We start from the raw sequence: 27,784 nt of genomic DNA, 5'->3' as shown, positions 1-27,784 counted from the left end.
TGTGTATATATATATATATATATATATATATATATATATATATATATATATATATATATATATATATATATATATATATATATATATATATATATATATATATACACACATACACACATACAGTACAGGCCAAAAGTTTGGACACGCCTTCTCATTTAAAGATTTTTCTGTATTTTCTTGACTATGAAAATTGTACATTCACACTGAAGGCATCAAAACTATGAATTAACACATGTGGAATTATATACTATTCTAGGTTCTTCAAAGTAGCCACCTTTTGCTTTGATGACTGCTTTGCACACTCTTGGCATTCTCTTGATGAGCTTCAAGAGGTAGTCACCGGAAATGGTCTTCACTTCACAGGTGTGCCCTATCCGGTTTAATAAGTGGGATTTCTTGCCTTATAAATGGGGTTGGGACCATCAGTTGTGTTGTGCAGAAGTCTGGTGGATACACAGCTGATAGTCCTACTGAATAGACTGTTAGAATTTGTATTATGGCAAGAAAAAAGCAGCTAAGTAAAGAAAAACGAGTGGCCATCATTACTTTAAGAAATGAAGGTCAGTCAGTGCGAAAAATTGGGCAAACTTTGAAAGTGTCCCCAAGTGCAGTTGCAAAAACCATCAAGCGCTACAAAGAAACTGGTTCACATGAGGACCGCCCCAGGAAAGGAAGACCAAGAGTCACCTCTGCTTCTGAGGATAAGTTTATCCGAGTCACCAGCCTCAGAAATCGCAGGTTAACAGCAGCTCAGATTAGAGACCAGGTCAATGCCACACAGAGTTCTAGCAGCAGACACATCTCTACAACAACTGTTAAGAGGAGACTTTGTGCAGCAGGCCTTCATGGTAAAATAGCTGCTAGGAAACCACTGCTAAGGACAGGCAACAAGCAGAAGAGACTTGTTTGGGCTAAAGAACACAAGGAATGGACATTAGACCAGTGGAAATCTGTGCTTTGGTCTGATGAGTCCAAATTTGAGATCTTTGGTTCCAACCACCGTGTCTTTGTGCGACACAGAAAAGGTGAACGGATGGACTCTACATGCCTGGTTCCCACCGTGAAGCATGGAGGAGGAGGTGTGATGGTGTGGGAGTGCTTTGCTGGTGACACTGTTGGGAATTTATTCAAAATTGAAGGCATACTGAACCAGCATGGCTACCACAGCATCTTGCAGCGGCATGCTATTCCATCCGGTTTCCGTTTAGTTGGACCATCATTTATTTTTCAACAACACAATGACCCCAAACACACCTCCAGGCTGTGTAAGGGCTAATTGACCAAGAAGCAGAGTGATGGGGTGCTACGCCAGATGACCTGGCCTCCACAGTCACCAGACCTGAACCCAATCGAGATGGTTTGGGGTGAGCTGGACCGCAGAGTGAAGGCAAAAGAGCCAACAAGTGCTAAGCATCTCTGGGAACTCCTTCAAGATTGTTGGAAGACCATTTCTGGTGACTACCTCTTGAAGCTCATCAAGAGAATGCCAAGAGTGTGCAAAGCAGTCATCAAAGCAAAAGGTGGCTACTCTGAAGAACCTAGAATATAAGACATATTTTCAGTTGTTTCACACTTTTTTGTTAAGTATATAATTCCACATGTGTTAATTCATAGTTTTGATGCCTTCAGTGTGAATGTACAATTTTCATAGTCATGAAAATACAGAAAAATCTTTAAATGAGAAGGTGTGTCCAAACTTTTGGTCTGTACTATATATATATATATACACACATATATACACATATATACATACATACATATACACACTCACACACTACTCAAAAAAATAAAGGGAACACTCAAATAACACATCCTAGATCTGAATTAATGAAATATTCTCATTGAATACTTTGTTCTGTACAAAGTTGAATGTGCCGACAACAAAATCACACAAAAATCATCAATGGAAATCAAATTTATTAACCAATGGAGGCCTGGATTTGGAGTCACCCCCAAAATTAAAGTGGAAAAACACACTACAGGCTGATCCAACTTTGATGTAATGCCCTTAAAACAAGTCACAATGAGGCTCAGTATTGTGTGTGGCCTCCATGTGCCTGTATGATCTTCCTACAACGCCTGGGCATGCTCCTGCTGAGGTTGCGGATGGTCTCCTGTGGGATCTCCTCCCAGACCTGGACTAAAGCATCCGCCAACTCCTGGACAGTCTGTGGTGCAAGTTGGTGGATGGAGCGAGACATGATGTCCCAGATGTGCTCAATCGGATTCAGGTCTGGGGAACGGGCGGGCCAGTCCATAGCTTCAATGCCTTCATCTTGCAGGAACTGCTGACACAATCCAGCCACATGAGGTCTGGCATTGTCCTGCATTAGGAGGAACCCAGGGCCAACCGCACCAGCATATGGTCTCACAAGGGGTCTGAGGATCTCTTTCTGATACCTAATGGCAGTCAGGCTACCTCTGGCGAGCACATGGAGGGCTGTGCAGCCCTCCAAAGAAATGCCACCCCGCACCATTACTGACCCACTGCCAAACCGGTCATACTGAAGGATGTTGCAGGCAGCAGATCGCTCCCCACGGTGTCTCCAGACTCTGTCACGTCTGTCACATGTGCTCAGTGTGAACCTGCTTTCTTCTGTCAAGAGCACAGGGCGCCAGTTGCGACTTTGCGAATCCTGATGCTGGCAAATGCCAAGCGTCCTGCACAGTGTTGGGTTGTGAGCACAACCCCCATTTGTGGATGTCGGGCCCTCATACCACCCTCATGGAGTCGGTTTCTAACAGTTTGTGCAGACACATGCAGATTTGTGGCCTGCTGGAGGTCATTTTGCAGGGCTCTGGCAGTGCTCCTCCTGTTCCTCCTTGCACAAAGGCGGAGGTAGCAGTTCTGCTGCTGGGTTGTTGCCCTCCTACGGCCCCCTCCACGTCTCCTGGTCTACTGGCCTGTCTCCTGGTAGAGCCTCCAGCCTCTGGACACTACACTGACAGACACAGCAAACCTTCTTGCCACAGCTCGAATTGATGTGCCATCCTGGATGAGCTGCACTACCTGAGCAACTTCTGTGGGTTGTAGAGTCCGTCTCATGCTACCACAAGTGTGAAAGCACAACCAACATTCAAAAGTGACCAAAACATCAGCCAGAAAGCATTGGTACTGAGATGTGGTCTGTGGTCCCACCTGCAGAACCACTCCTTTATTGAGGGTGTCTTGATAATTGCCAATAATTTCCATCTATTGTCTATTCCATTTGCACAACAGCATGTGAAATTGATTGTCAATCAGTGTTGCTTCCTAAGTGGACAGTTTGATTTCACAGAAGTTTGATTTGCTTGGAGTAATATTCTGTTGTTTAAGTGTTCCCTTTATTTTTTTAAGCAGTGTATGTTGTGGAATACCTATACTAACTATAAAGAAGCAAATCTCTCCCTGACGCAGCAGCTCTTCCTACTCTGTCTGATTCCGGGGTACACTGTGATGAGCATAGCGTCGCCAGGTCTTCTATAGACCTGATGACGCTGTGCGGCCAGCCAATCACTGTAATGCCCACAACCAACATGGCTATGGCATTACAGTGCATGGCAGGCAATCCTCTCTCTAAAGAGTGCCAAACATGCAGGGAGGGGACCCGAGCTCCCGCCCGAGCAACCCGGAAATACTCGTTGAGCGCCGAGCTTGTCGATCACCGTAATTCTCGGGCGAGTCCCGAGCAGTGGCGAGCATGTTCGCTCATCACTATGATCCTTAGGATTGGTCATCAATACCAGATCTTTGGGTCTGACATCTGGCACCCTCATTTAACAGCAAATCTTCATTAACAGTTTAGTGGCTGCTGCCGGTCACCACAGATCCGCTCCCAATCATTTCTTCCATTTCAGCTCTATAACTGGTTACATCCAGCTTCTGCCAGAGCTGGGAATAGATGATCGGTTGCGGTGCTTATTGTTGGACCCCCCAGTGATCTAGCATTGAAAACCCAAGAATAGATCATCAAAATTCTAATAAAGACCCTTTTAACAAAAGTCATCTACTATTTATGACCAGGTAAGATAGTAGGAGCCGCATATGAAGCGCCAAAACAGTATACTTCCATTACTAGTCTAAGCATTGTGGTAATTAGTACAAATACACTAAAAATAAACCTTGCTGTATACAGATAAAGAGTAAACCACAGAAAAACCCTTCATGAATAAGATCAGTGTGTGACAGAAGATCAGAGTATATCACATCATTGTGATCCAGCTCTTCATGCCATTCGAGTCCCTATCGCTCACACATCTTCAATGATCGTACATTATAGTGGTTCTTACAGAGACAGAACTGGAGACACTCAACCTCCTTTCTGAAGGCAATATTGACAGGAGGAAAATACTAATAATGGCCGTCACTCTGGCACCAGGAGAACCTTTACGTTCCCTCATAGGAAATCAATGTAATAGTGGCAACAAAATGATGAGTCATCTTAAGACTAAGTAACTTCCGTAACTTACTTAGACTCATTACGAAAGACATTAGCTTCATACTTTTTAAAGGGAAGTCTCATGAAGACATTGGTTTTAGATTATAAGTGAGAATCCCATTTCTGTAACTTATTGTCAGGGGCTCCCGCGTCTGACCGGACACAGCATTACATGAGGTCACAAGTGGGCTTATCCCCCTGTGCACCTCTTCATTCTGGCTAATAAAGGGGTTACCCCTCTATGATGTCCATATAGCAGACATACCCCCACATACTGTTTGCCTGGAATATTTTCTGAATGATGTAAATATAAGATACTATATTTTATAAAGTTCTTGTATACAGATGATATCTGCAGTCTACAAAGACCTCATGGGCTCGTTACATTACAAGTGCCTGGAGCAGTATGGCACTAAAATGTTACCTACTCCTGCTGGTCAGGGACCGGATCCATGTTTGGTGACAAACACAAATGGTAGACTTTTTGATGTTTAAATTACATTTTTACTTGAAAAATCCAGAAAGAACGAGATCTCTGGGTATTTCCATAAGATCAAGCAAAGTTCAACCACAAATATCATACAGTGTCATCTCGCTCACACAAAGCCAGGTTCTTAGCATTGTTCTTATAGAGAAGACAGTTTTGGCACATGCATACACCCAACCAGTGTGTATACGGCCATATAACAGGGAAAAATAAGGTATCCAGGTACAGGACCACGGTCATACAATACAAGCTAAGCGATTACATCTAGAAAAGAAGAAGTAAAAGGGGATCCTTCAACCTGAAGACAATGGCTCATTCATGGCTCCTGTGACAAGTGAATGATGTTAGTATGAACACAGGCTAAAGACGGCTGGGTGAACGTCAATAAAAAGGTTTGCAGGATTAGCTAATCAGTATGGGGACAGCTCGACAATCCTCTGACCCAATATTGTGGGATTGGGCATAACGAATTTCAATATGCTTGATCTTTTGTTATCCATGGAGATACACAGCACCATAAGTGTCAGGCAATGGCTTAAGGTCCCCATACACTAAAGTCTGGCCAAACTTGTCGATATTGTTGCTTGGCCGTCAGCTTTCCTGCGTGTACTGGCCGAAAAAGTGAGCATGACTAGGTAAAGATCACTTTATGAGCAAAATGAAGATTGGATGGTGTAGACAGGAGCTCATGGCCCTGTGTATACAGTGGATGTGCTGTGGACAATATACAAAGAGCGTGACAAACTAATGGATCAATAAATAAAGTTTGTTTACAGGGGTTGTTCAAGTTTGGCACAAAAGTCTGCAGTCTGACTATGTGACTGCAGACTTGTGAAGCCTCACAGTACACACTGTCAGGATTCACCGATGCAGGCGCCGGAAGCGGGTGGTCATATGACTGCAAGTATGTGATATGGAAGCTCAAGGCTACATCCTGACTAGACCGCCAGCTCCTTGCGCCGACACTGTAGACCCAACAGCGCATGCTTTGAGGATTCACAAATCTGCAGTCACAGAGAGACTGCAGACTTTCGTGTCAAACCGGAACAACACCTTTAAGGAGATTCTATTCCGCTTCCATAAAAAGTGGTGAAGAGCTATGCAAATCCAAGCAGAATATACTCTCTGGGGGAAAACAGATTACTGAAGATTAAATGGAGTTCACATAATCCACTAAAAGGCCCATTCACACATGCCAGTAATCGTGGAAGGAGCATTGATAAGAATGACCATTCCCAACCATTGGCTGTAAATATGTTCATTGATGATTGGGTTGTTTATAGTATACAACATAAAAATCGTCGTGGTCTCCTCACGATGTGTTGCCGACAATATGCATGCTGTATAGGTCGGACGATTGTAGTAACTGTAAACGAGAGTCCATTGACTTGTGCATAGTCAATCAACGCGCAATATGGTGAGAAATCTGTGCACGTACAGTTGAAACCAGAAGTTTACATACACTATATAAAAAGACACATCTGCATGTTTTTCTCAATATCTGATAGGAAATCAGAATAAACCTTTCCCGTTTTAGGTCAATTAGGATTACCATAATTTTTAATATTTGCGAAATGGCAGAATAATGAGAGAGAGAATGTTTAAGGCATTTTTATTACTTACTGCAAAGTCAAAAGTTTACTTTGCAGTAAGTAATAAAAATGCCTTAAAACATTATCTCTCTCTATTATTCTGGCATTTGGCAAACATTAAAAATTATGGTAATCCTTATTGACCTAAAACGGGAAAGGTTTATTCTGATTTCATGTCAGATATTGGGAAAAACATGCAGATGTGTCTTTTTATACAGTGTATGTAAACTTCTGATCTCCACTGTAAATTGTAGCACTAAATTAAAGGGGTATTCAAGTAGATAGAAGTTGTCATATATCCACACTCCCCAGGATAGGAGATTACGCCTAGATTGGTAGGAATCCTAGGACCCGAACTGATCGCCGAGCGAGAATGGAAAACCGTGCTCCCACAAAATGTATAGGGAATGAGCTGCGGTCAAGCATGCACACTGCTATGCATTCTTATGGGGGAAAAGTGCCCCGTGCTGGAGGTCTCAGTAGTCAAACCCCCACTGATATAAAAAAAGTCACCACCAATACTGTGAATAGATAATTTTTTCAAACTGGAATACCCCTTCAACCATTGTGAATTAGAAATCACAGACATATTCACCGGTTTGCTGAAATCTACATATACATTTTTATGACCCATTTATCTTTAAGAACGGGATTTAACCTGACATTTAGATTTAAGCTTTTCAGAAAAACAAATGAAAAAAAAAATGTTATGTACAAGAATTAAAAGATTACTGTAAACCACAACTCAAATTATCTGTGAGCACAGCATGTGAGCAGCCCGTACGGGCACAGACATAGTGATCCGGCTGGTAACAACACTCTGACCTGCCCTGAAATGCGCATTACAATGATCGCTCTCTTGTCTGACCTTAGTGGCTCAGTGCGTACAGTAAGCACAGGACTGATGAAGGATCACAGCAGTGGATGGGCTCTGTTCACAAAGCTTGTCCAGGCTGGTGAAATCTGCGATAAGAGCTAATGCAGATGTGTCTTGTAAGAGTTATAGTTATGTTTATCATGGATAGCACTCGTATCTAGTAAAGTTTATGGGGCTGTTCACATGTTAGATTATTTCTTGCTCACCGAGCCGTCCGAGCAAAAGTGCAAAGCCATGTCCACCACTGATTCGAGCTACGGATCAAAATTGCCAATACAAGACTATGGGTCCGTAAGAAAAAATATAAATTAATCAGACAGCACTCTTGCGCTGTCCGTTTTTCAAGGATTCCTAGATAGGAGAAAGTAGAGAAACTTTTTTTTTTTTCATCTGAACAAAACTGCTGAAACTCGACACTTTAAAAGTGATCCATTCTCATTGACTTCAATAATATAACAAAGGGATCCAGCAGCAATCAGTTTTTTAGCAGGACTAAAATTGTGATCACAACTTTTTCATGTAGCTTAAAAAAAATATAAATAAATAAATAGTAAAAAAAAGGATTGCAACTGGATTAACTTTTGTAACTGAATTGTTAAATATTTATCCAGATTTCTTTCGTTTGAAATCAAATTTTTTCCATTAATTACTGTCTGTTTCAAACGGATGACTTCTGGACATGTGAATTAAGCCTAAGAATAGGCATACTGACGCATACTACCCCAACTGAAGCCATATACACTGACATGCAATAAAACCTACGCTTAGGCCATCTTCACACGCAGCATTATTGCTGTGCTTTTTTGCAGCCAAAACTTGATTTTTTGGCAGTAAAACTGCTGCGTTCAAAAAGCCCACCTTCACTGCTTTTTTGGGTGTGGATTACATGTGTTTGTCTACAGTACATGTTTAATACAATTCGTTTTATTCACTAAACAGGCTGCTAAAACGTTTGTTGCAGAATTTTTTCACTTTTTCATTGCTTTCTATGGGTGAAAAGAAAAAAAAAAACAGCAGCAAAAACACTGAAAAAAAATTGTCATGCTGTAGTTTCCAAATTTTGTAAGAAAAAAAAAACAGCATGCATGAGATTTTGGAAGTTTTATAGCTTTTGCTGAAACTGTAAAAAGCAGCTGTTAATTTGCATAAAAAACACTAAGAAACTAAGCAAAATGCAATATTATCACCCTCAGGCTTATAAAAAGCTGAGATGTGGCACATTTGATGCAGAATTTCAGAGCAGATTTTATACCAAACTCCATGACAATATACAGTAGATATTAGAAAAAAAAAAAAAAAGAGGCATTATTGTGACATAAAAAAAAAAAAAACCTGCGTAAATCAGTATGACTAAGGGCATTCCACATGCCAGAATATCGTCAGACTTCCTCTATCATGTGGGCCTCCGCTTTTTAATACATATACAATAAAGAATTCTTGATTTTTTTTACCAGTCCATGTGACAACAATCCCTCTGTTTTTTTTCTCTTTGTGTTATCGGCTGTCAATCACCAGTGGGATTTGGCACCCATTGTTTCATGGGTGAAGGATTTTTGTCTATTTGTGACAAGTAACAGTACTTTACATCTAGATGAGTTTTGCAAATCCCTAAACAAAAATGAAGGGAAGAAAAAAAAAATGAAAATCACATTTTTCCATCAGAGACCCTTTTGTACTACGGATATTGTCTTTTGTACTGGATACTGGCTTTTCTATAGCATGACTATTAATGTTTAATGTTTTTTTTATACAAACTTTTTAGTTATTGAATTATCAATTAAATTATTTGCGTTTTTTACGATATGATGTTACCTTAGAGGAGTCTAGGTTGTGTACATTGCTATGACTCAATGAATAAGTAGGACGCAGTGTAATATTACTCAAACTACAAATAGTATCAGCCCCATCTCCCATCCATGACACTTCATCACAATGACAATGTTATCAGGCAGGTTTAGCTAGACAAGGTATGTGCTGCTGTCTGCTCACAGCTTTCTTACCAAGCGCCCAGCTTGATGCTCACAGCTCAGATTTGTGTCAGAGCTGAAAGAACAAACACAGCAGGTGAAATAAATATTGAAAATGTCACCAATTTTCTAAGTAAATATATTTCTAAAGGTGCTATTGACATGAAATTCTCACCAGATGTCGGTAACAACCCATCCAATCCACACAGGCAAAGAAATCAAACCACTGATGTCCATAAATTATGTGAAATAATGAGAAATAAACACAGGGAAATTGAACACCCTTACAAAAGCCTTTGTTCATGATTACAGCTTCATGACGCCTCCTGTGTGGAGAAACTAGTCGCATGCATTGCTCAGGTGTCATTTTGGTCCATTCTTCCACACAAACACTCTTCAAATCCTGAAGATCCCGTGCGTTCCTTCTATGAACTCTGAGCTTTAGTTTCTTTCATATATTTTCTACTGGATTCAGGACAGGTGATTGGCTGGGCCATTCTAGAAGCTTTATTTTCGGTCTCTGAAACCAACTGAGAGTTTCCTTGGCTTTGTGTTTGGGATCATTGTCTTTCTGAAAATGTCCACCCTCGTTTTATCTTCATCATCCTGGTAGATGGCAGATTTTTATCAAGAATATCAAGGCACATTTGTCCATTCATCCTTCCTTCAATTATATGAATATTGCCAGTGCCATATGCTGAAAAACAGCCCCACGCCATGATGTTCCCACCTCCAAACTTCACTGTTGATATGGTATTTTTGGGGTGATAAGCAGTGCCTTTTGGCCTCCAAACACGGTGTGTATTATGGCACCTAGAGTTCAATTTTGGTCTCATCTGACTAGATTAAATGCTTCCAGTATTTCACAGGCTTGTCTAAATGTTGTTGAGCAAACTTTAAACGCGCTTGAACATGCTTTTTGTTCAGCAATGGAGTCTTGCGTGGTGAGCGCGCATACAGGCCATGGAGGTTGAGTGCAATACTTTGTTTTCTTTGAAACAATTGTACCTGCTGATTCCAGGTCTTTCTGTAGCTCTCCACAGGTGGTCCTTGGCTCTTGGACAACTTTTCTGATAATTCTTTTCATTCCTTTGTCTGAAATCTTGCTGGGAGCACTTGGTCGTGGCCGCTTGATGGTGAAATGATGTTCTTTCCACTTCCGGATTATTGCCCTAACAAATGTTCACTTGTACCTTCAGAAGTTTAGAAATTTTTCTGTAACCAATGCCATCATCAACTTTAGCAATATAGTTGTGCTCAAAAGTTTACATAACCCGGCAGAATTTTTCCTTTCTTGGGCTTGTTTCAGAGAATATGAATGATAGCAAAAACACTTTATCACCACTCATGGTTATTGGTTGTGTGAAGCCATTTATTGTCAAACTACTGTGTTTTCTCTTTTTAAATCTTAATGACAACCAAAAACATCCAAATGACCCTGATGAAAAGTTCGCATACCCCAGTTGTTAATACCGTGTATTGCCCCCTCTAACATCAATGACAGCTTGAAGTCTTTTGTGGTAGTTGTGGATGAGGTTCTTTAATTTCTCAGATGGTAAAGCTGCCCATTCTTCTTGGCAAAAAGCCTCCAGTTCCTGTAAATTCCTGGGCTGTCTAGCATGAACTGCGCACTTGAGATCTCCCCAGAGTGGGTCAATGATATTGAGGTCAGGATACTGAGATGGCCACTGCAGAACCTTCACTTTGTTCTGCTGTAGCCAATGACAGGTCGACGTGGCCTTGTGTTTTGGGTCATTGTCATGTTGGAATGTCCAAGTACGTCCCATGCACAGCTTCCGGGCTGATGAGTGCAAATTTGCCTCCAGTATTTGCTGATAACATGCTGCATTCATATTTCCTTCAACTTTTATCAAGTTTCCTGTGTCTTTGTAGCTCACACATCCCCAAAACATCAGCGATCCACCTCCGTACTTTACTGTAGGAATGGTGTTCCTTTCATCATAGGCCTTGTTGACCTCTCTTCAAATGTATTTTTGGGTTTTTCTTTGCATCCCAAACTATTTTCCTGGCAGTTGTGGCCGAAATCTTTGTTGGTCTACCTGACCGTGGTTTGGTTTTTACAGAGCCTCTGATTTTCCATTTGTTAATCACAGTTAGAACGCTCCTGGCTGGCATTATCAATTCCTTGGAAAAAAATTTGTATCCCTTTCCTGTGTTATACAGTTCAACTACCTTTCCCCGTAGATCCGTTGACAATTCTTTTGCTTTCCCCATGACTCACAATCCAGAAACATCAGTGGCTGGATGAAAGATGCAAGAGTCTGTCTGGATCCCAGAAACTCACTCCGCTTTTATGCACACACACGGATTACAAGCAAACAGGTCACAGGTGAGGATGTTACCTTAAGAAGCCATTCAAACCCATTTGTGTCAAATTCTGAGCATTTTATCAAGCCAAAACCACCAGGTATGTGAACTTTTGATCAGGGTCATTTGGATGTCTTTGTTTGTCATTAAGATTTAAAAAGAGAAAACACAATAGTTTGACAATAAATGGCTTCACCCAACCAATAACCATGAGTGGAGAAAAAGTTTTTTGTTATCATTCATATTCTAAAGAAACAAGGCCAAGAAAGGAAAAATTCTGCCGGGGTATGTAAACTTGTGAGCACAACTGTATTTACATAGTAAATTGGTGATGTGTTCAATACTTATTTTACTGCTTGTACATGACATTCAAGACAACTTTAAACACAACCTTAGATTATTATTACAATGGCCAAAATGTCCTGAAATTAGTCTTCAGACGGGCACACTGAATTAGGCTAAATACACAATATGTTTCTGAACACTGGATAGACAGTCAGTCAAGATAGATGCCAACGCATCTGCTCACCACTGGGACCCATTGTAAATAAAGTGTATACCGCATGGTATATGATTGGTGGTCTTTATATGGGAAAGCAAAAGCTGCGTCACTTTCCTATACAGTCTAACAAACAGCATGTAGACAAATACCCATCAGATGGACGCCAGAAGAACTAATTTTTGGCCTCCGTCTGGCGAATGGGGACCTATGGTAAAGTTACCCTAAAATGTCAGGAAATGCTATGGACATACTATACTATAAATATAAGCTAAGTGCCCAGACACAGCGAGTGTAAGATTTCTAGGGCAAGAAACACAGCTCATCATGAATCAGATGAGTGGTGTCCTCACGCCCCCATCTCCCTCCTGTTGACAAAACTGGAAGAAACAATTGTGAAAACACCAAAAGCCGCAAAATGTGGGCACTTTATGCCAGGATTCTGATGAGTCGAGGTCATACTGTATATGATTGTAGAAAAATAAGCTTGCTAATGCTTTCCAGATATTTTTCTGCTACACAAAACAAAGGTGGCCATAAAACGGCCCAAAAGGAAAAAAGCCAACAGCCATGAATGCCCACAGGAAAATTGCCCACACGCACAAAATAACAGTTATTTCCTCCCACCCCGCAATCTGTAACATGTTATATCACTCCAGAGCCTGTGTACAGTGTGACCCCAGCTGTACCTATATAACGTTATTACCACTCCGACCAGTAATATGTTATATCGCTCCGGAGCCTGTGTACAGTGTGACCCTGGCTGTACCTATATAACGTTATTACCACTCCGACCAGTAATATGTTATATCGCTCCGGAGCCTGTGTACAGTGTGACCCTGGCTGTACCTATATAACGTTATTACCACTCCGACCAGTAATATGTTATATCGCTCCGGAGCCTGTGTACAGTGTGACCCTGGCTGTACCTATATAACGTTATTACCACTCCCGACCTGTAATATGTTATATCACTCCGGAGCCTGTGTACAGTGTGACCCCAGCTGTACCTATATAACGTTATTACCACTCCGACCAGTAATATGTTATATCACTCCGGAGCCTGTGTACAGTGCGACCCCAGCTGTACCGATAACGTTATGATCATCCCCGATCTGTAATATGTTATATCGCTCCGGAGCCTGTGTACAGTGTGACCCTGGCTGTACCTATATAACGTTATTACCACTCCCGACCTGTAATATGTTATATCACTCCGGAGCCTGTGTACAGTGTGACCCTGGCTGTACCTATATAACGTTATTACCACTCCCGACCTGTAATATGTTATATCACTCCGGAGCCTGTGTACAGTGTGACCTTGGCTGTACCGATAACGTTATTATAATCCCCCGAACTGCAATATGTTCTATAGTGCCGGAGCCTGTGTACAGTGTGACCCCAGCGATATAATGTCAGCACCCCCCCAAACTGTAATATGTTATATCGCTCCGGAGCCTGTGTACAGTGTGAGCCCGGCTGTACCGGCATGTGGCCAATTTTTCTTGTGTGAATAAGGCCTTAGCCCTCTTTAATAAACTGTTGTTATTTTGTCCATGTGGGCATTCATGGCTGTGGGCTTTTTTCTTTGGGTATTTTTCATGGAACCAAAAACTGACAAAAAGGACATGTAAAAAGATTTCAAGCATGACTATGTATCTGATGTCCGTTCTATGTGCGGGGCATGAAGGCTGAAATGCCACTTATTCTAGCACATTTGTTTTTTTAATTATGCAAATGAAAAAAAAATGAGTACAACATCGCGCAATATGGAATATTTGCAGATTTCATGTGGATTTATGAGCAGAATCAGAAACTAAAATCCTAAACTGAACCTGACCGCATGATTACACTTGTATCACCCTAGTAAAAGTTCATGTTAAGGGACAATTCAAGTTAATACGGCAATGATGAAGTCTGTAAATTGCTACAAAATTAATGGCGCTAAATAAATAAATACAATAAGAATAATAAGAAGAAGAATTCGGGATCAAGCAAGATACAATCCTCTAACTGCTGATGCTAAATTCTCATTGAAGTCACAGATTCACCAGATTCCCTGGTTTAATGCCAAAGCCGGCTCCACTTTTAAGTTTTAAGATCTATTAGAGAACAAGCACTTCAAGAAAAGTGACCAACCTCTAGCTCTGAGCCAGGCTGCTTCCAAACAGGTTAACCAGGATGAGCTTTCAGAACGTTACTTTATTACAGAGTGACAATACAATGAGGCAACTGGGACAATTCATGACCAATGGCATTATAATGTCCTTATTCAGGAACCGAAACAATGTAGGTAGAGGCCAGCCAACATACAGCCTTCTGCTGTGGCACATGAACAATCTGTGGATTGTAGATAATATGGCAAATACTTTGAAAAGCTAACCAAAAAGAATAAACCTGTTATTTGTGAAGAATTGTTAGGTGGTGGGAGCCTCACTGCTGGGACTCCACCGATCACCATAATGGGTGACATGTCCACATTTCCCCCTGGCCGCAAGTCCACAGCCAAAAGCTGAATGGGCAGCTAGTCACACACACGGCCATACACCTCACACACACAACACACACACGGCCATACACCTCACACACAACACACACACACACACACACACACACACACACATCACACAAAAGGCCATACACATCACACACACACACACACACACACACACACACACACAAAAGGCCATACACATCACACACACACAAAAGGCCATACACACACACACACAAAAGGCCATACACATCACACACACATCACACACAAAAGGCCATACACCTCACACACACACACAAAAGGCCATACACCTCACACACACACACACACAAAAGGCCATACACATCACACACACATCACACAAAAGGCCATACACATCACACACACACACACAAAAGGCCATACACATCACACACACACACACAAAAGGCCATACACATCACACACACACACACAAAAGGCCATACACATCACACACACACACACAAAAGGCCATACACATCACACACACATCACACAAAAGGCCATACACATCACACACACAAAAGGCCATACACATCACACACACATCACACAAAAGGCCATACACATCACACACACACACACACACACAAAAGGCCATACACATCACACACACACAAAAGGCCATACACATCACACATCACACAAAAGGCCATACACATCACACACACATCACACAAAAGGCCATACACATCACACACACACACACACACACACAAAAGGCCATACACCTCACACACACACACACAAAAGGCCATACACATCACACACACACACACAAAAGGCCATACACACACACACACACACACACAAAAGGCCATACACATCACACACACACAAAAGGCCATACACCTCACACACACACACACAAAAGGCCATACACCTCACACACACACACACAAAAGGCCATACACCTCACACACAACACACACACACACAAAAGGCCATACACATCACACACACACACACACACACACACACAAAAGGCCATACACATCACACACACATCACACAAAAGGCCATACACCTCACACACACACACAAAAGGCCATACACCTCACACACACACACAAAAGGCCATACACCTCACACACACACACAAAAGGCCATACACATCACACACACACACACACAAAAGGCCATACACATCACACATACACACACACACACACACACACAAAAGGCCATACACATCACACATACACACACACACACACACAAAAGGCCATACACATCACACACACACAAAAGGCCATACACATCACACACACACAAAAGGCCATACACATCACACACACACAAAAGGCCATACACATCACACACACACAAAAGGCCATACACATCACACACACACAAAAGGCCATACACATCACACACACACAAAAGGCCATACACATCACACACACACAAAAGGCCATACACATCACACACACACACACAAAAGGCCATACACATCACACACACACACAAAAGGCCATACACATCACACACACACAAAAGGCCATACACACATCACACAAAAGGCCATACACATCACACATACACACAAAAGGCCATACACATCACACACACACACACAAAAGGCCATACACATCACACACACACAAAAGGCCATACACCTCACACACACACACAAAAGGCCATACACATCACACATACACACACACACACACACAAAAGGCCATACACATCACACACACACAAAAGGCCATACACATCACACACACACAAAAGGCCATACACATCACACACACACAAAAGGCCATACACATCACACACACACAAAAGGCCATACACCTCACACACACACAAAAGGCCATACACACATCACACAAAAGGCCATACACATCACACATACACACAAAAGGCCATACACATCACACACACACACACAAAAGGCCATACACATCACACACACACACACAAAAGGCCATACACATCACACACACACAAAAGGCCATACACATCACACACACACAAAAGGCCATACACACATCACACAAAAGGCCATACACATCACACATACACACAAAAGGCCATACACATCACACACACACACACAAAAGGCCATACACATCACACACACACACACAAAAGGCCATACACATCACACACACACACACACACACACAAAAGGCCATACACATCACACACACACAAAAGGCCATACACATCACACACACACACACAAAAGGCCATACACATCACACACACATCACACAAAAGGCCATACACATCACACAAAAGGCCATACACATCACACACAGACACACAAAAGGCCATACACATCACACACACACACAAAAGGCCATACACCTCACACACACACACACAAAAGGCCATACACCTCACACACACACAAAAGGCCATACACCTCACACACACACAAAAGGCCATACACATCACACACACACAAAAGGCCATACACATCACACACACACACACACAAAAGGCCATACACATCACACACACACAAAAGGCTATACACATCACACACACACACACAAAAGGCTATACACATCACACACACACACACACACACACAAAAGGCCATACACATCACACACACACACACACACACAAAAGGCCATACACATCACACACACACAAAAGGCCATACACACACACACACACAAAAGGCCATACACATCACACACACACACACACAAAAGGCCATACACATCACACACAAAAGGCCATACACATCACACACAAAAGGCCATACACATCACACACAAAAGGCCATACACATCACACACACACACAAAAGGCCATACACATCACACACACACACAAAAGGCCATACACATCACACACACACACAAAAGGCCATACACATCACACACACACACAAAAGGCCATACACATCACACACAAAAGGCCATACACATCACACACACACACAAAAGGCCATACACATCACACACACACACACAAAAGGCCATACACATTACACACACACATCACACACACACAAAAGGCCATACACATCACACACACACATAAAAGGCCATACACAACACACACACACATAAAAGGCCATACACAACACACACACACACATAAAAGGCCAGACACATCACACACACACACAAGGCCATACACACGGCCAGACACATCACACACACACACACGGCCAGACACATCACAGCTGTCAGCAGACAGCCTCGTACACAAAAGCTGGGCTCAGCATAGTGCTCCTGTGCTCTCTAAGAGAGAAACAGTGAAGGAAGCTTATCTCTGATGAGAACACAAAGACCGGCGGTTGGTAACAGGTCAGACCCTTCTTTACCCGGACATTATCTGTTGGAGTAGAGCTATTGAAGCCTCCATACTCCATTAGACTATTGGCCGATACCATTGATACTGGTGTGTTTGTCTGATTTTAGTCTAATGTGTATGGGCCCCTACCTTGCTGTTCCATTCAAAGGCTGAGGATGACATACTAAAGGCCCTTTCAAAAAGACGATACTTGGCAAACGAGCATTGATAAGAATGCTTGTTCCCATGTATGTATAGCTCTGGTAGATGAACAAGCCAAACTCTTTGCATTAGGGCTGATTAAATTGCCTGCGTAAATGATCCAATCACCGGGCAATTTGCCTGCTGTATGGGGATAGAACAATCATACAAATTGTCATTCTGCCCCCCATACATTCTGCACTGACCTATGTTAACGGGGCTTTAAGCAAGCACTGTTGAAAGTTATCAGTCAGAAGAAGAGTTTAGAAAAGTTTCCAAAACATAATATGAAACATTGTGAAGATGGTCATCAAGAAGGTGGCTTAAAATTTGACAAAACACTGACATTATTTAGAACTGGACATTACTCAAAAATTGATAAAAAGACCAAAAAAATTGGACTGGAAGGCTGCCAAGAGGTCTTTCACAACATTACAGGAGCTGCAGGAATTTCTGCAAAGTACCGGTTGTGTACAGCATGTGACAACAATCTCCTGTATTTTTCATAGTTTGGCTTGTGGAGTAGGGTGGCAAGATGGAAGCCTTTTCTTACAAAGAATAACAGCTAAGCCCGGCTATGTTTTATCAAAAGCTAGATCAAGTTTACCAGGAGCATGAGGGAAAATGTGTTAGGTCTGATGAGACCAAGGTTATTTTTTTGGCCATAATTACAAAAGGTATGTTTGGTGCAAACACTGCTAATCACCAAAAGAATACCATACCCACAATGAAGTATGGTGGAGGCAGCCCTATGTCTTGGGGCTGTTTTCGGTAGCTGGAATTGGGGCTTTAGGCAAGGTGGAAGGAATGGTAAACAGCTTTAAATATCAGTTAATTTAGCAACAAAAACCTTCATGCTTGTTAAAAACCTAAAGATGAAGAGAATTTCTCTTTTCAGCATGACAATGACTCCAAGCATACCTCCAAATCAACATAACAATGGTTTCACTAGAAGATCAAAGTTTTGGATGGCCCAGTCAGAGACTAGACCTGGATCCAATAGAAGTTCTGTGGGTTGATCTGAAAAGTGCGCTGTGCTCAGGAGATTCCCTCACAATCTGACAGATATGTAGAAATACAGCAAGAAAGAGTAAGAGAACATTGCCAATTTTAGATGTGCCATGCTGATAGACTCCTGCCCAAAAAGATTGAATGAGGTCATAAATTTAAAGGGTACTTCAAGTATTAGTAGAAGGGTGCACAAATTTATGAAACTATGTTATTTTAGTTCTTTATTTTTAATTGTAGACCTGCAAAAACATTTCAGTTTGCTTTTTTCAATTGAACTGTACAGATTATAGATAACATTAAAGGTGAAAAAAGGTCTGAAATTATTTCTTCTTGGTATGATTTTTTATATGACAAAACCAGGCATTTTATAAAGAGTGTGCAGACTTTTTATATCAACTGTAGGTGAGCAGAAGTTAGAGGCAGAACGACCTGCAAAGGGGACATGTTTCATACTACAGAACAGCACAGAAAGCCAATCCCCTCCAATCACATTCCTTGTGACTTCTCGATACAGACTGGTTGACTGCTGTGTACGGTTCCAGTGCCCCTTTTATAGAACAGGTGAAGAATTTAAAAGGTCCCCCAAACAACGAAGACACAAAGCCGTTCTGCTGAATTATTCACACCGGCACTTTTTAGAAGAAAATTATGGTAATGGTGATAAATATGAAGAGAGCACATGTTCTTCATTTCCTTTCTTTGTACTTATCTTGTCATAAGCAATCTATTTCAGTGTGAAACTTGGTGGGAATGGCAGCAACCAGCACCTAGGTGTCAGAATCAGTGTAACCATGTTCCTGTTCTCCCATGCCTATTATACTGCAAGTCATCATTAATTAACATTTACTGATTCACAAGTATGGAACGAGCAAACTGCAATATCAGGCACATAAAACCCAACCCCACTCCGGGATTTCGTACCTGCCGATTCTTTCATGGTTATAAAAGGTGGAGGTGGGTAAAGTTATTTTTGAATGGGCCAATGATTAAAAAAAAAAAAAAACACACTATACAAAGTGTATTTCTATATACAGGAGCCCCATACACATTATATTATAATTGTATATACACACACACACACACACACACACACAGCGAGGTAAAAAGAAAAAAAACAGAGGTCTGCAGCAGAAAGAGGGTACTAGGACAAGGTAACAGCGCTGGGCCAAAATCATCAATATGTAATCCAAAAAATGGGAACGAGTATCTTACATATGAGCAGTCACGATTGCCTTACAGAGAAGCCAGAGGGATAATAAAAGACATAATTAACACACTTAAAGGGGTTTTCCCTAAGAATAAAGTACATTTTAATCAATAGATCTGGGAATGATAATAACCTCCACAATTGGATGTGTTTAAATAAAATGTTCCTGTGCTGAGATAATCTTATAAATGTTCCCCTGCTGTGTACTGTGTAATGGCTGTGTCTGACTGTGCAGGAACATGGTCTGATCATACCACATCTCCTGAGCGGGGGAGGGGGGCGAGCAAAAGAGTATACAGATATTAAAGAATTAAAACACATCAATTGAGGAACTTATTTTTATTCCAAGACCTATTAATTAAAATTAATTTTGTTCGTGGGAAAACTCTTTTAATTAAAAGTCTTAACAGCTAAGGGCCAAGCAGAATTCCGATGACAAGCAACAGTCTGCAAGCCGATACCAAAACATGCCCATTCATGGGTACCAGGCATGATGAAGAAGTGGTAACCTGGTAAGCTGTGTAGGCCCGGCTGTGCTGTACAAGGCAAGATCATATAACTAAAGGATTTCTCACAAGAAATTGTGGATTTAAGTGTTTCAAATCAGCTCGTTTACATCGTAGACCAACTCCACTGCTATGTGCCATTAGGTACAAATAAAACTTTTACCCCCTCGTCCATAAAATGGACAAGACTGCAACAGGCTGCATTTCCCCACATAGTAAATATATGTATAGAAAATTGCTTCCGAGCATTGTTGTTCGATGAGCATACAAAACCAAAATATGGTTTTAGAGAGCATCATATCCCAAAAACTAGTTATTTCTAGACAATGCCACCAAATGTAGGTGGGCACTCTGAAGCTGGGTGTACATTGTGTCCGTGCACTTAGCCCACAGTATACATCGGGAGCTTTTTCAGACATATAACGTTGTCATAGGTGTCCATTCCCAACTTGAAGGTCAAAAATGCCCTAGTCTGACTATAAAAAGCTTCCATACCATTTGTTTAACTGCATAGGAAAGACCAGCAGATGACGTACCACACGGTGTAAGATTCTGTACAATGGGCCCCTGTGGTGGAGAGATGCAGGCCCGGCCGGCCCTGAGCAGGTGGGGGCCCACTCGCCGTCGGGCACCCCGGCGCGCTACGGGACCTGTGAGCGGAGGAGAGCGGTGCTAGCGCCCGCCTCCCCCCCCCCCCCCGCTTGCTCAGGGCCCCGGCACAATACTTGCCTCTCCCCGTGCCTCCACAGCAGGTCCTATATCTTCGGCGGCTGCTGCCCTGTGACGGCTCAGGTCAGAGGGTGCAATGACGTCTTTCCACCGCGCCCTCTGCTGAGCAGTCACAGCACAGAGCAGGAAGACGGCGAAGCGGCTGAGGAGTCCAGAGCAGCGGCAGCAGGTGAGGAAAGGTGATTATTTTTTTTTTTTTTATGTATGGAGGCATTATATGGGGCACCTGTATGGGGGCCCAGGAGGCATGGGTCATTATATGGGGGCCAGTTTTCTGTATGGAGCGTTATATGGGGGCCAGTATTCTGTATGGAGCGTTATATGGGGGCCAGTATTCTGTATGGAGCGTTAGATTGGGGCCAGTATTCTGTATGGAGCGTTAGATTGGGGCCAGTATTCTGTATGGAGCGTTAGATTGGGGCCAGTATTCTGTATGGAGCGTTAGATTGGGGCCAGTATTCTGTATGGAGCGTTAGATTGGGGCCAGTATTCTGTATGGAGCGTTAGATTGGGGCCAGTATTCTGTATGGAGCGTTAGATTGGGGCCAGTATTCTGTATGGAGGGTTAGATTGGGGCCAGTATTCTGTATGGAGCGTTAGATTGGGGCCAGTATTCTGTATGGAGCGTTAGATTGGGGCCAGTATTCTGTATGGAGCGTTAGATTGGGGCCAGTATTCTGTATGGAGCGTTAGATTGGGGCCAGTATTCTGTATGGAGGACTATGTGGGGCCCATAATACTGAATGGAGGACTATGTGGGGCCCATAATACTGAATGGAGGACTATGTGGGGCCCATAATACTGAATGGAGGATGACTATATTGTCCGGTCTGCACTGTGCACTGCGAGGATTCGTCAGTTTCTGAGCTATTGTGGAATTTACAATAGATATCGCTCATGTAATGTAAGAAGTGAAATCTTCGCCATTGTACTATATCTATATTTCTCTGCGGTATCTGGGCATCATGAATCGTGGTACGTGTTAAAGGGGTCCACTGAAACTCTTTCGCCCAGGGTCCACAAAACCTGGAGGCGGCCCTGGAGAGACGACTCAGCAGTGGCAACCATCCGGACCGTGGCCAGTGTAGGGAGCCTTAAGGTATGCGCCCAATATTGGGAACAAACTTTATGTGTACCTAGCCTCGAGAACACAGGCATAAAAAAAGACAATAAAAATTCTAATCAGAAGGTACAACCCTCACTCACTCCCTGCCTTGCCAAACTCTGGATCAGTGGCATCAGGTGAGTGGGGGACAACCGACAAGGGTTTTATGGCTAGGACAGTCGTTTCTAGTTTGAAAGTCCCTTTGGATGAGCTCAACACAGGGTATCAGGCTGCTGGGCCCCACAATGAGCAGTCGTAACCTGTGGGTGAATTTAGCAGCAAGTGTATTATACCTAATAGCGCCACCACAGGGAAAAGGAAACACTGCACAGGTTACAAGGAAATCAATGGGCTATCTGTAGACCACTGAACCTACAGCGCGAGAGATGTTCTTTATAGTCACTAGTTCACTATCCTGCTCTGGAGAATAGATGAGGGTCCTGACAGTATAGTTGACTCTTCACAGCAGTAAATGAATCATGTACTGAATCCTAATGGTGGGTAAAGCACACACAGTTAGGATTTAGCTCTGCTTACTGATTGCAGTGGTAGTCACATAACTGTAAGCATGAGATTTGCTTACTTGTGGTCACGTGCCCACTAGTCTCAGTCACGTCTCACAATCTTCTATTGAGAAAAGCAGCTGAGACTCTAGTTGGCACATAATTCAAAATTGTGAAGCTGAATCCTAGTTCTGTGCACACTACCCACCGTTAGGATTTTAAGATTTGGTAAGCCGCAGGCTGCCAAAGATTTTCAGAGGATTTTGATAGCAAAAAATCTCAAGCAAAAACCAAAAGTGTTTGATTCATGCTGTTCATGTGTATTTTTCTTCCAACTGACTTGGTAGACCCATTTGGAACATTTCAAAGGCTGAAATACCCAAAGAGCTGACAAGTTGCCCCCTCGCCCCCAAGCTGAAAAAAGTCACCTAAAATGAAACCATATCATGCGCACTTCTGATTTCCATTGAAATCAATAGGGGGCTTATTCAAGGAGTTTCTGACATGGATTATTTCGGTTTGCAAATAAGAAAAAAAAAAAAACAGAGTGCGAGCATATCCTAAACGTATGTCCCCATGATCCGTAGCCGCTGCGGCCTCGATGCTGCAGAATAGCCACATGGCTTCTGCCCTCATTATGCATATACGTAAGTCTATGAGGAAAGTCAACATGCGTACCAGCAAGAGAGGCGCCGCATGTCCGTGCCCGCAGGTGATCAGCAGGTGCACAGAGACGCATAGTGGACATGGGATTTCTACAAATTCCATCCACTGTGCCGGAACATATGGCCGCTGCGGGTCTGACACTGCATGAACACATAGCCTCAAACCTGGAGCAGCCTGATTGTGGGCACACAGCTTTACAGTCATGCCCAGTATATACATGTTTTAGGAAAAGCTTAATTTACGAAAAAACAATGAGAGAAATATTACCAGTAATCTAAAGGACTAAAGACGTGTAATATTACACTTGAAAGAACATGTTTCCTCCTGATCTATATATGACTACACCCGATCATAGGTTATAGGATAAAGGACGGTCCAAAGTGTAACAGAAATAACTAGAATCACCTGGATTATGTTCACCTCCGTATGGCTTTACCATGCACGGCGAATTTACAGGTGACCAGACCGAAGTCACAAGATACAGATCTGCCATTAGCGAGTCCACGTATAATATATAGGGCATCCAAGAATACAACATCCCCGTAGTCTGCTACATAGAAATAAAAAGAGAGGCATCCCGGCTGCATCACCTCGATCCTCAGGGCTCGATCTCTTCCTTTCACATGGAAAGATACTGGTTTTAGTGGAGCACTGGCCTTGTACAGCCATAACTACAGATCAGGGGCACAAATGCAAGATCTGCTACCAGGTTGCCCCCCCATTGCCAGACATTGGCTACGGTACTGCAGCCCTCTGTTCTCTAGTGGCATTCTTCAGGCACCAAGCCCCCATATCTCTCTACATCCATGTCCTACTGCTGGGCAACCAACCATTCAATACATTTCAGGTTCCCAGCTGAGAACCAAAATGGACTAGCCATCCACCGCTCACTGGGAACAATCCTTACATCATGGCACCAGTAAGGTCTTAGTGGCCCATCAGCACCGACATTACTAGAGAGTGACTGTGGCACAGGAACCACTGAACCACTTTTCATTACACCAGATGGGACCATACACTACAGCTCACAGCGAGGGAGAACCACCTTTGAAAAAACGGTACTGATGCCATCAGTGTCTTCCACCAGTGTGTCCGTCCTTCCCATCAGTAACTGGTCCGTGTGTCCGTCCTTACCATGAGTGTTTTTTCGGTATGTATAAATTACAAAGCTTCTCCTATACTTTGCAATATTAGGCATGGACAGCACACAGACTGCACACTGATGCCATCTGAGTGCTGTATGCGTTTCTCACGGACACACAGACTTGTATCGGCCCTTGTCATCAGCGCTGCTGGAAAAATAACTGACCTGTCTGTGTGGTTTACATGGACACACAGTTTGTGTAAAAATATGGATATGTGCAGAGAAAAAAAAACGGATACCACACATCCTGGAAAGGCGCCTCCATCTGCCATCTCCTGCCTCTAAGCTGCTTTTCTCTTAGGCAGAAATCAGACGTCAGTGACTTTTCTCGCATGTAAAGATCCGTCCACAGCTCACTATGCTCGGTCAGTGGACGGCCAGTCAGCGGTCGGCCAGTATCTCCGTTTCTACCACCAGTGTGTGACGTACATGGTGAATTTTGCGCTGTGACTCATATTAAAAACAGAAGTCTCCGTGATACTTTTGCAGAACCGCTCAGTCAGTGTGAACAGTCCCTAGACTAGAATGGGGACGTGCTCTGTACATGACTGCCAGACGCCTGGAGAGGTCAGCACAGACAGGCGGGCGGCCACAACAGCAGGTATGGCAGCACTGCACCCCGGGATCACACCGCAGCCCCTCACCACTGCTGGGGTACAGAGCTGAGAAGACATGGGTGACCGGCCACATCTGCCCCTCGCTGCCTCCCCCAGCACCAGAGCACAAAGCCCAGGCCCCAGCATCCACAGCCTCCATCAGGAGCAGCCAGGTACTGGTGAACGTCACAGCAGCAGCACACAGTGAGGACAATGGCCCACTGCAGAGCATCACTGCCATCCCAGTGACATCACGCCTCACATGACGTCACCGCAGCGCATGAGGCCACCAGGTGACTTACCACTTGGTAGCGGTTGGCAGCCTGGAGGTGATCCATGACCGCAGAGCCGGCACTGGCCGTGTGTCGCGCCCGCTTCCTGTTCGCTTCCGTAACGTTTCTTGTGCGGCTCCGGCGCCTCCTCTGCTATCTGTCACCTGTACACACAGGGATCACAGCGCCGCACTGGGAACCTCCGCTAGGTCTGCACTGCCCAGTGGTTACCTCCGCCCCGCCTACAGGGCGTGCTGCACGCAAGGGGCGTGGCTTAGTGTTGCTATGGATTCGCTGTAACGCTGGAGATTCCGGGGCTGCGTCAGCACGCTCATCACGTCATCACGTCGGCAGCTACCTACTGGGAGGAAGACCTCGTGCAATAAACAGATTACTCTTGCGGTAGCAGGTATACATCCGCGTGAGGAGCTCACGTGTCAGCTGGTGACCAACCAGATCGTGGCTTATGTTTTCCAAAGGGCTTTTAATGAAAAGATATGATTGGTTGCCACATTGTGATTTAACCCTCCGTCAGGGGCAATATGTTTCATAAGCATTGTGCCTGTCAGGCACAGGCTAGAAAATTGGCTATATTTTCCTTTTTTTAAAATTTCAATGCTCTAAAAGTGATCAGTTACCTTAATAGGAATGTAATAAATGAGAATACACATAATCAGGTGGAAAAAAAAAATGTTTACTAACCAGAAAAGTAACACTAAACCACTGAAAATAGAGAAATGAAACTAAGTGAGCTGCGCCTGTCAGATCAGTTCCCCCGACGGAGGGTTAACACTATTACTTATCTTTACCTTCAAAATGAAGACCTCTATAACCAGTGCAGGGCTGGACCGTCTCCCCATGACCAGTCACATATACGCTTTATTCACACATGCAGTGTTTACAGCTCTACATTTTTTTCATTCAGATAATTTTTGCCTCTTTTTTATACGTGGGGCCAGGGGTGCATATAGGAATCATGGGGCCCCATAGCAAAAGTTCTAATTGCCCCCCACCATCCACCCCCCCAAAAAAAATGTAAATAATTGTCGGGGTCACAGAAGATCAGATCTCACAACTTTCCAGCCTTTACATGGTAATTTTCCTCCTCCTGACATCCTAGATTCCTTTTTCATTGCCTCATAAAGAGTGTGATTCCAACAAAAGTTCCCCCTAAACACAGTATGATACCCCACATGGTGAATTCCTCCACATGCACAGTATAATGACTCTATTGTACCCCACCTCAACTCCCAGGGTAAAGTATGATGATACCAACACAGTATGATCCCCCAACTGTGAGCTCTAGAGCTAGAGAGGATGGTAGGTAATATGGGAGAGTGTTATACATAATAAAAGATGAAACTATATAACCAAGGAAGGTGCTATACATAATAAGTGAGTACACTATATACTAAGGGACTGTGCTATACATAATAAGTGGGTACATTATATACTAAGGGACTGTGCTATACATAATAAGTGAGTACACTATATACTAAGGGACTGTGCTATACATAATAAGTGAGTACACTATATACTAAGGGACTGTGCTATACATAATAAGTGAGTACACTATATACTAAGGGACTGTGCTATACATAATAAGTGAGTATACTATATACTAAGGGACTGTGCTATACATAATAAGTGAGTACACTATATACTAAGGGATTGTGCTATACATAATAAGTGAGTAAAACCTACAAAAGACAAAAAATATATCTCTCATACCCTACCATCATTATATATAAATGTAAAGCAAAGTTGCATAATAAATATAGGGTACTTAGTGAACTATTTTTGATCAAAAAAAGTATACAAGCCGTCCCCCAGCGGCAAGGTGACCCTAAATTGGGACGGTACCTATACTGTCTATATTAAAAACCTTACTGTATAT

At 42.9% G+C, this 27,784-nt stretch overlaps 1 protein-coding gene across 2 annotated transcripts in view; it reads right to left on the bottom strand.

Moving 5' to 3' along the window:
* Nucleotides 1-26,165, bottom strand: part of NDFIP2 (Nedd4 family interacting protein 2) — a 117,141-nt gene extending 90,976 nt beyond the window's left edge. Inside the window, exon 1 of one of the 2 annotated variants that reach the window (XM_073664091.1) lies at nucleotides 25,918-26,165. In XM_073664091.1, coding sequence (XP_073520192.1) covers nucleotides 25,918-25,953 — 36 coding nt within the window. In that variant the 5' untranslated portion in view covers nucleotides 25,954-26,165. The remainder of the gene's footprint in view (nucleotides 1-25,917) is intronic. The other variant, XM_073664092.1, reaches the window with a different exon arrangement.
* Nucleotides 26,166-27,784: the final 1,619 nt, after the last annotated feature.

This window comes from Phyllobates terribilis, unplaced genomic scaffold (assembly GCF_046119375.1).
Source record: "Phyllobates terribilis strain yellow unplaced genomic scaffold, ASM4611937v1 Scaffold_2__4_contigs__length_985480577, whole genome shotgun sequence".
Taxonomy (NCBI): Eukaryota; Metazoa; Chordata; class Amphibia; order Anura; family Dendrobatidae; genus Phyllobates; species Phyllobates terribilis.
Note: the sequence above shows the minus strand (reverse complement) of the source record. Positions and strands in the feature narration are given on the sequence as shown.